The sequence below is a fragment of the Acanthopagrus latus genome, chromosome 9 (genome assembly GCF_904848185.1).
Source record: "Acanthopagrus latus isolate v.2019 chromosome 9, fAcaLat1.1, whole genome shotgun sequence".
NCBI classification, from domain to species: Eukaryota; Metazoa; Chordata; class Actinopteri; order Spariformes; family Sparidae; genus Acanthopagrus; species Acanthopagrus latus.
In genome coordinates this window covers 5,677,148-5,687,386 of record NC_051047.1, presented here as the reverse complement: position 1 = coordinate 5,687,386, position 10,239 = coordinate 5,677,148, and the positions used below count along the sequence as shown (strand labels likewise).

Genomic DNA, 10,239 nt, shown 5'->3' with positions numbered 1-10,239 from the left:
GTGACTGCTCATGCTCATCAGACGCAGCAGATGGTTTGTTACATAGGAACATCTGGTAAGGTGCCACTATGAAGTGTGGAAAATGGCAGGCACTTTCAAAAAAATTCTCGGCAGGTTATTGGGCGAACCGTCTGTTATCACAGGCTAACTTCAACCGATCCAAATCAGCAGAGAGTGCTGCCACCAGCAGAGCCAGTTAGTAAATCAAACTTTTACCAAACGTGTCTCTTGCTAAACAATGCTGTAGCTGCCAGTATTTCCTCAAAGGACGCTGATTGGCTGAACCACTATGATTTGCAAGATGATGTGATCTTGCGAATCTAGCCCCTTTACAAGACAAGTGTTCTCAGATCTCAGCAATGAATTCAGTGAGCATAATGTCTAAAATAAATGTGTAAAAATATGTAAAAATAAAACAACAAAAATAAAGCCCAAGTTTTATGAAATTAGAATTTCCTTTAAGGTTTGCTGCATCTTTCTTAATTTGTCACTGAGATTGGCATTGACCGTCCAAACAAATCAATGCTAAATTGCAAAATCAACAAGCTATCAAATGTTTGACCCGTCTTTAATATTACAGTCTTGTTTATTGCTAATAACTGATGAATCAGTATACAGAAAAATTCCCAGTCAGAATGAAAATATTCAAAGCTCTAAAACTGTCCATCTCATTAATCAAGTGTCCAACACGTATCCACATTAGGAATCAGTCTTTCTGTAAAATGTCCCAGAAATATCCACATCTCCTGTCCGTTCCATACAGCAAAAATGTCCAAGCACTGTCCTTGGTCTTACACTAGTCCACCATCAGAGTTGAGCTGCATCATTTTTTCTAAGTCCTTCTTGACATCTGGGAAGCCCTCCAGCACGTTCTGAAAGTCGTCCCAGGACAGAGAGAAGCACTGGCAGTCGGTCAGTGCCTTCACTGTGGCCAGATGTTTGCCTTTGGTTAGCATGCATGTCTCTGTAGGACACACAGAGGGAACCACAAAAGCATGGTTAATGAGTGAGTAAATCCAAATAACGGGGATGAGATCTGACAATTAATCCTAAATTAAATAACCAGACTGAGCTGAGTTGTTTCGGGAAGCCTGCTTAGCTCTAAATGCTGCAAGGTTTGCTGCCAAAAAGATTAGGACCCGTTCCCACTTAAAGCCTGAGAATTAAGTAAATCCTCCAAATTGGAGAAGATAGATTCATTTAGTTTGACTCTGATTTTATGACTTGCTCAACTAATGCAAAAAAACAGATGCTTGCGGGTATGTCCATAATGGGCTTGAATGTATGATGTGAAAAAACAATGACTACTAAACAATGAATCATCACTGTCCTTATTCTATTAAGATACATGGGCTGGATGTGGTGATCTGAACAGGCCCTGTAGGATGCAGCACCATGTAGTTCCTGGAGCAAACATAGAAGCCTTCACACTAAACATAAAATCTAAATCCAGAAATTCACAGTGGTAATATTACCTTTCAATTACAATATAGTTGATGCAAACTAATTAAATGCAGAATTTTTTACTAGTTTTTCCAATGCAATGGAGTGTTTGTTGGGATCACAGTGCCAAAAATAACAACAACAACATCTTTCCCTGGAAACTGCTGTCTGTTACTCTAATAACACTCTGGTGAACAAGCTGTCAGCTGGTCTAGAGCAGTTCAGTGAAAACTATTTACAGAGAAGCCTGGATCGTTCGAGTACAACTGTTATATGGTTTTATATGACAGAATATTAACAGGTTCTTAATAGGAGTTTGGCCTGATTTCCTTAAGAGAAAAGGAAGCATACAATGCTCTCCATTAGCCCTGTTGTTACATGTGTCGACACCTCTCTGAAATAGTTTTCATCTTGGAACACTCATTTGAATCACCTTTAGATAGCAGGGCTGTTGAAGAGGTTTGATTGGTTTGATGAAAGCAGAAAGCAGTTCACAGTTCTATGGATCACAGGGACACTGTTTCTTAAAAGAAATGGAAGAACAAATGTTTTTTTGTGATTTGAGAGGACTTTTTGACCTGTTTTCCATTGTTTAAAAGTCATTTTCAGCTTAATGATTTTATTTTGGATTTTGAATAGTAGTATAGGTTTACATGCTTAAATGACTTTTTTTTGTGGTAAAATTCAAATTCAAAGTTATCTAATCCCAGAGTATTTATTGTACCTTCTCCTTAAAAAATGTTGTGGGTCATGATGAACCTAAATACATTTAAAAATACAACATAAGCATAATTACATAATTAGCCTGTAGCACCTTTTGATTGTGTCTGTGCATTCAGTACATTATATAACAGTTAAACAGCATTGTTGTGTTCTCGATGTACTTTGCTTCAGGTAATACAGACGTTACTGAGAGTTTTCTATAAGTGGCTGAATATGAGGTCAAAAATAGGATTTCATCCTGGTTTGTTAGTATTTTTCTAGAGGCAAAATTCCGCTATACAGCTGACTGGGCCCTCTCTTCTCACACTTTAGCTCTTGTTGTCTGGATATCACTTTTCAAATCCCTGAACGATGTTTCTGAAAGTCTCTAATGTGAATCCAACCCACCTCCAAAATAGTCTCCATCACATAGCTCCCTGTCGTAGGACTCGGTCTCCATGAGGACCTGCCCGTGGTCAATGAAGAACATGCGGTCACCGGGGACGTTCTGTCGGACGATGGCGTCTCCCTCCAAGAAAACCTCGTACTCCAGCTTGAGGAGGACGGCGTTGATAAAGTTCTCGTCTCTGTTCTGAAACAACGGCACGTTTCTTAGCAGTCGGCTGCACATCACCATCAGGATTTGCTGAAAATAAATAAAAACATATCATGTTACAAATGTTATTTTGAAAATACAAGGGCAGAAAAGCAGTAAACATATGATTATTATATGACATGTTGCCTAAAAAGAGCAATAAGATGAACAAAGGCTTAAATTCAACAGTATTAAGCTCCAAGCAGAACCTCCTCTCAGATGAACCACAGCTGTACCTCTTTAAGCGCTGACGACACTGTGTCCATGACGTCCTTCTCTTGAAACCACTTCCCTCCGTAGCGAGCCTGGTAGTAGTTGCTGATACGGAGCTGCAGCTCCGGTGGGAGCTTCATGAAGGCCATGTAGTGCTCCAAACGGCTCATCTGTAGAGAGCCACAATGATTTCAGGGGATCTATCTCTCATCACATAATACACAAGCTCCATATTTTATCATGTATCTTAATTGCATAGTTCTACAACTGTGTAACTGTGCATGCCCAGCGCCCAGATTAATGAATCCTAGAAAACTGACAGGCATGCGTACCAAAGCCTCGACCTGAGGCCAAAGATAACATGTTCAAGAAAAAGAGCTACAGTTGAAGTGAATGTTACAGTATATAGTATGCAACAACATATTTATCATTGTAGTGGCAACTGTGTAGGAGTTTTTGCCATGTGCTTTCCAACATGGTACTCTTTTTATGAAAGACTAAATGGTAAATTATTGTTTGAATAAATAAACAATTAAATATATTAATAAGAACTTAGAAAAAAATAAGCATGAAAAATCTAAAATCAAAAAATTGAATTATGACTAATTTCTATAAAAAGATATCTGCATGTGAATGCAGAATCACCAAGTAAAGGGACAACATTTTTGTATCAGAAGCTTTCTGGTGTCCGTTTGTGGTTTGTGCTTGGGTTGCATGCAGGTTAACAGTCAATGTGGAGAGAAAACGCCTATCATCTGACAACAATTACGCTTTTTATTATTCTTTATTCTATTTTATATTATCTGCATTCACAGCAATCAAGTTATGTTACTACCACAGAAACTGCAGCCAGTAAACTATCTTGATAGTCGGAAGACAAAGCATTAGACACTGAAATTCAAATGCAGATATCCGTTTATAATGATCAGCTATTGCTAATCAGATTATAAACAATGACCAGCACATGGACGATATCATATATATATATATATATATATATACATATTTATTTATATTATATAATGTGATATCCACCGCCCACACTGAAACATTGGCCCCGCTGACTAATTATAATCAGACAATATCTGATGGGTTGCAAAATTGAAATATATAAAAATAATACAGATCTTGCTGTAAAACCAACATCAGCTCATGACCTATTTCTGTCCCACTGAGTAAAGTAACTTGATCTGTAATGAGCTGTATTTTCGGAAGAATGAAAGTGTCATGACCTTGCTCTTGTACTCCTTGGCCGCTGGGTCGATGTTAGCGATCATGGTTGTTGCGTTGGCCACGAGGACTGTGTACATCAGACACCCGGACACCATGCTGACCATGACGATCCACATTTCAACATAATCTGGAGAGAGAGACACCGACACACAACCTTGTTTAGTGTGAAATGTCAGGTATTTATAGCTTTGAGGGGAGAATTTGATACACCTGTGCTTTTTTTAGTGATGGAAAAAGAAAATCTATAATTCTCACTCGTTGGTGCATCCATGGAGCCATAAGAGAGGGCAATCATCTGAGAGAGAGCTCGGAAAACTCCCCAAGAGTACTTCACGATCACTGTGGCGTTCTGGAAATGTTTTGCATCGTTAGTGAGACTTTTTGTAGATCTGGAGCCTCCCAACAGCAACAGCACCAACAAGAAATCTTTACAAGAACTTAAACTACAACATGTGGTATAGATGTTCATAACAGCAGTAACTCTTTTTTATATGCACTACAGCAATTATATACTGTGAACAAGTACACGACTGATGCATGTAAAATAACTGAAATAATGTCTTGAGTTCGAGTGTAAAGTTTTGTGAAATAAATTTCACCATCAGGTTTTCTTTCCGGACCCAGCAGTCGGTTGGAAACTCCTCCAGCATAGGAACGAAGTATTGGATGCAGCCGTTCCAGTGACACAGGAGGAAAATCATCATGAACAGAGACAAGATGCGGAAGAACAGACGGACCACTTCCAAGTTTGCATTTGACACCTGTCAGGAAAACATGACAAGAAAACACGTGCATTAAAGCAGCATACTGGTTTTAACCTGGCTTAGGATCAGCCTGTATTGTATATTCTGCAAAAATATATTCATTCACTCACTCACTGGCACACAGGGACATTAACAGCACCAGATTATGACAGTCAATAAAGATCACTTCCTTAACTGTTGATTTCTTTAAGGTTGTTCTTGCTGTTCTCAGTACAACAGCCATGTTCTCAGCCTTGGTGACATGGTGATAATATTATATTCACCAAATTAAATGCTGGGATCTGGGATCCCAACAACATCATCACAGCAGAGTCAGATGGGGTAAGAAACATGGGCAGATGATCGGACAGGCTGTAACAAGGCAACTATTTAGCCACATGATCTAAACCACTTCATCTTCAGGGAAATCAGAAAATGACAGTGCCTGGAATGATGGAAATGACCCATGATTACACAGACAGTAGTACAGTATGTAAGTACAGCTGGTCAAATGGAGGTGGGACGCTGGTCTTAAAACGATGATGGAGATTTGTTTTCTACCAGAAAATGTTTACATGTTCACTGCAGCACCTCTATTCATCTTGTCTGAATACTCTGTTTTAATACTTACTCTGTCTCTTTAAGGGCCCCCTACCCAGCAGCCTAGTCTGCTCTGATTGGTCAGCTCTCACTGCCCACTGTTTCTGGATCTCAATATTTCAGCAAACAGGGCTCTACTGGGGTCCGTGGGCAGTGACTGTGTACTTGTGTCATCGCAACCTTGCAGCTGTCCCGATGGGTCGTTTAAAAGCACAGTTTCTACGTACAGTACGTGCTGTGTGCATTACTCTGGATTGAGTGAGCGTTCACCATATTTATGCAACACCTGGACATGTTGTTTACTTCAACATACAAGTTTCTAAGACAACGTTGTTATGAGGTTATGAGTTTAGTTTGTAGTTAGCACCTACATTACATCTGACAGATCCAGGGTTTGTATTTACCACAGTGGTGGTGCACTCACACAAAATGCTAATTCTATATAATGGTGCTTTAAATAAAAGCAAGTGAACAGATTAGTTGCATCCAAGTAAACAAACAGTAATATCAACATCTCCAAAACACTGGTGCTGTATATTCATACCACACTGAACCAGTCTTAGGAAATGATTTCGGCACTTGACTTTGTTGAGAACTTGTTTAGGCAGCAAAGAAATAGGGACTTCACTAACACTAAGGACATCACTGTAAGACTGGAGAGAGTCAACAGTGTGTTTCCCCAACATGTGGAAGTCCAAGCAATACAGTGTAAAAGGGGCATCTGTGTGACAGCAATGTCATGTCGATCTTGGTGTAGAGCATCAGGTTGATGTGTTCTGGCCCGATAAAATCAAAAACTTGGAATTGTAATTTAAAACCAAAACTGTGAACATCATCACTGAATTAAGGCCAATCCAACTGCGACAGCTGGACCATGTGATGGAGGCAGATTGTGTCCAGATGGAATCAAGGAAAAAAAAAAAACCTGGAGAACCAAGAATGACCTGGAACTGAACTGAACAAGCTAGCCAAGATGAACTTTTCTTTGGGGGAGGCTTAACCTTTTGCCTAAGACAAAAAATGATGTAAGGAACTCTCTGTGGCCTTATGTACCTCATGGGACAAAGAGGATCAATTCAGTAAACAGGTTTATATCTTCAATCAATAAATCAGTGAGGATAAAAAACATTTCAATTGTCCAAAGTGAGAGCATCAACTTCACCAATAATAACACCAGAAAGTATTTGTTTCAGCCACTAGTAGCTGCTCAAAGGCTTGGAGTTACACACCACATACATTATGCAATATGGAGATTTGTTTCGGGATATTGTGTTTCATTATGAGATTACTGTGAACATCATCATAACTGGTATGAGGTTTCCTATGCCTTTCTATTTTGCCACACCTCTGTTGTTTGAGCACAATATACATGCAATTAGAAAAAGGCAAATTCTGTTAAAAGTCAAAAAATGAAACAAATGCATTGCCGATAGTATCGGCTCTTGTTTAACAAATGACATTGTAGGTGTTTCAAAGTCAGATGAGTCATCGGAACCAGGTCTGGTAAGGGATCTGCAGGCAGGAGAAAGGTCGATTGAATTTCAAAGGAGAGCTTTGAAGACTATCTAGCGTTTAAACTTACTTTCTCCACCTCGTTGAAAAACCTGACCAGTCTGGACACTCGCGCGAGTCTGATCAAGCTGAGGATCCGCACAAACATCAGTATCCTCATCATCTTGTTGGTCTTGGAGGGGTTGTCGTCGTTGTGGTATTGTAAGTCCTGGGATAATAAGTTACAGAGGCTCAGTTATCAGTGATATGAATTTTGTTTGATTTGATTTATCTAATCTCCTTATCACTGAATTCACATCACAGAACATTTGATGAGTTTACTGTGTTGCCTTTTCCTCAGTAGTTACCCTCTATAAAACAGCGTCTTACTGCTCTGAGTGCTTTCTAATAATAAACCGTGAAGAAATAAAGTGAATCCAAGTGCATAACTGTTTTGACATGAACTGCAGCACACCGGCTGTTTGCTGCTGCTTCAACAGTCTGTTCATTATTACCGCAAACAGCAGAATGTAGCCGATTGGGAAAGCTGCTATAACGTCCGGTATGAACCATGTCCTCAGGTAACTGACTCGAATCCGCTTGATATCCAGAATAGCTTCCTGTGAAAGAGAGCAGAGCAGCAGATTGAGCAGATGGATGAAGATGCTGCGCAGCACGTGCCACCATCACATGTATAATTTAACACTTGAACTGAACTAGTGTTTTTTGGAGTTTGTTGAAAAGTTAAGGAAGACAGTGGTGTCATATGAGTAGCAGTGTGCTCAGATAAAATCAACATTAATCTGACAGCTTTGTTGAATTGTTGCAGAACCTCGGACATGAATATTTTAAAGCGGCAGAAAGCGAGTGAGAATAAATCTGGTGAAACCAGATGTTTGTGCAGCCCAGAGTAAACATCACGGACAGGGAGAACATCACAGATGGGCCATTTGTGATTGGCGAGATAGCAGTCGCAAAGCATGAGCAGATGAAAACAAACAGGATATAGTCTGCTCTTAATTGGAAATGTTAGACTTCTCATTCATCCAATACATCGTAATCCCGGTTATAAAATCAAACAGCAGGTGCCAATTTTGCCCGTGTCCAGGAGCAGGGGGGAGGGAGGATTGCTAATCTAGCCTTTCGTGTATTGAGTAGATTACAGATGGGACAGAGATGGATTGTGTGTGCTTGTCTGCGCAGGGATTACGGTGCTTCAGATTGTATCTGAAAAAAAAAAATAGAGTACAGCCACTCTCACCTCGCCGTCCTCTGTTATGATGCCCATTCGGAAATTCAGAGCCACATCTATCAGGAACAGCGTGTCTGAAAACACGTTAAATCCCTCCCAAGCCAGCCCGCTGTGGCCGTCCAGAAACGCTATCTCCATGGGGATCCCAATCAGGTTCAGAAATGTGATAGCCATCATGCACATGATGTAGTAACTCCTACAGGGTCACAAAACATATGTGTGCCTCAGATCTTGCTCTCCATGTAGGTTTGTAGTGGAAAGTCTCGACTGCTTTGCCAGAAGGACTCATTAGACAGTCATGCTGCAGCCGGTAAGGCATGCTGATTTATGCAAACTAAATACTGATACTGTAACTGCACATCTTCTCAGCCGGGGTTCGATTGCCAGGCTCAAATAACTCTGCTCTCTGATCCTGATTGTTGATTCCCTCTCTGTTTTCACTTCATCTGATCACCTTACAAAACTATTAATAGCAATACTGCACAACCAGCCATCTGTGTCAGCATTTCACTTAAAGAAGTCATTTTTATCACCTACTTTTTTCTTTCCTATCCTCTGCTATCGTCTTTAGAATCTTCCCAGTGACTCAATATTTACATGCTCTTTACATTTGACTTATTATATTTTCTCATTCTTTTCACATTTGTAAAGGTTTTTTTTTTTTTTTTTTTTTTAAATCCTTATAAATTATTACATTGTTGACATATGCTTAATACCAGTTATCAATGCAAGGAAAGGGAGTGATGCTGCAGCCTATGGTTCATTAATAATTCATCTTCTGATTTCTCATTTAGTCTATAGAATGTCAGAAAATACTGTTAAATGCCCCCAAACAATTTTACTAACAAACTGCTGCCATCAAGCTCCTTGTTTCTCCCTAAATACCACCCCAAAACCTAAAAATATTAGGTTTACTGCAGAAAAAGAGAACAAAAACAGCAAATCTGTTAACAAGTTGGAGCTAGAAATGTTTGCTATTTCTTAATTGATCACGATAATAGTTGCAGATTATCTTTCTACTAATAACTGACTGACTTTGGAGATGAGAGATCAGACAATACTTCACCTTAAAAACTTGCTGCGACTACACAACTTTTAAAGAAACAGGCTAACACGGGAAGTGGTGTCTCAGTACAGGACTGGCCTGAATCTATCAAAACATATTGAGTACCTTATGAGGCTGAACGGGTGGATGACAAAGACTCCGCTCTCCAGCTGCCGCATGCACTCCTTCTCCACGGCCATCTCGCTGCCGTACACATACAGGGACTGTCTGTTCAGCTGCGGGAGAAGCAAGGCTCTCCATCCACAGGTGGCTGTGGTGCATCCCGCGGTGGGACCTTTTAGTTTCTCCATGGTCCGACCTGGTTCCCCTATGATCAGCCACAGGCCATGCTCCCTCTGCTGCTGCCGCCGCTGCTGCTGCTGCTGCTGCTTCTTCTGCTCTGGACAAGTGGAGTCTGACTCTACCAGTCCTGACCTCCCCTCTTGGTCACAAGGTAATTTTCCATCAAGGCTCCCAACCTCGGGCTTATTGAAGCTGCGTGGAGTGAGGCGAGTGGATACCCGCCTTTCTACTCCCTCCCTCCCTCCCTCCCTCTCTCTCCGTCAGCCTCTCTCTATTTCTGCCCCCACCCCGTCCCTCCACTCCTTTTCTTTTTCTCCCAGCTCATCAACTATTCAGTATCTGTGTCTCATCCCCACATGAATCAAGCCACGTCAGGAGGGTAAGGTCCAGCTCGCATTAATACTGAAGATGATGGCATGTGTGTGTCTGTGCGTGTGTGTCTGTTTGTGTGTGTGCGTGTGTGTGGATGGGATCACAATTATTGTCATGTGACACGACAATGACATCTGGCAGTGCACTATGCCGGGGACAAGTTCAGTCTGGGCCATCTCTACGAGGGATGTAATTAAACACTGTACTGTGTTACCTGATGCTTTACATATGCTTGCAGCTCTGAGCC

General features: G+C 40.7%; 1 protein-coding gene across 1 annotated transcript; it reads right to left on the bottom strand.

Moving 5' to 3' along the window:
- Positions 1-549: 549 nt before the first annotated feature.
- Positions 550-9,858, bottom strand: hcn5 (hyperpolarization activated cyclic nucleotide-gated potassium channel 5). Its single transcript, XM_037109037.1, has 10 exons — positions 9,444-9,858; positions 8,282-8,468; positions 7,536-7,640; positions 7,112-7,249; positions 4,786-4,947; positions 4,442-4,535; positions 4,186-4,313; positions 2,977-3,123; positions 2,554-2,791; positions 550-964 (listed from the first exon to the last, which is right to left on the bottom strand). The coding sequence occupies exons 1-10, from the start codon at positions 9,626-9,628 to the stop codon at positions 792-794; spliced, it is 1,557 nt and encodes a 518-aa protein (XP_036964932.1). The 5' UTR covers positions 9,629-9,858; the 3' UTR covers positions 550-791.
- Positions 9,859-10,239: the final 381 nt, after the last annotated feature.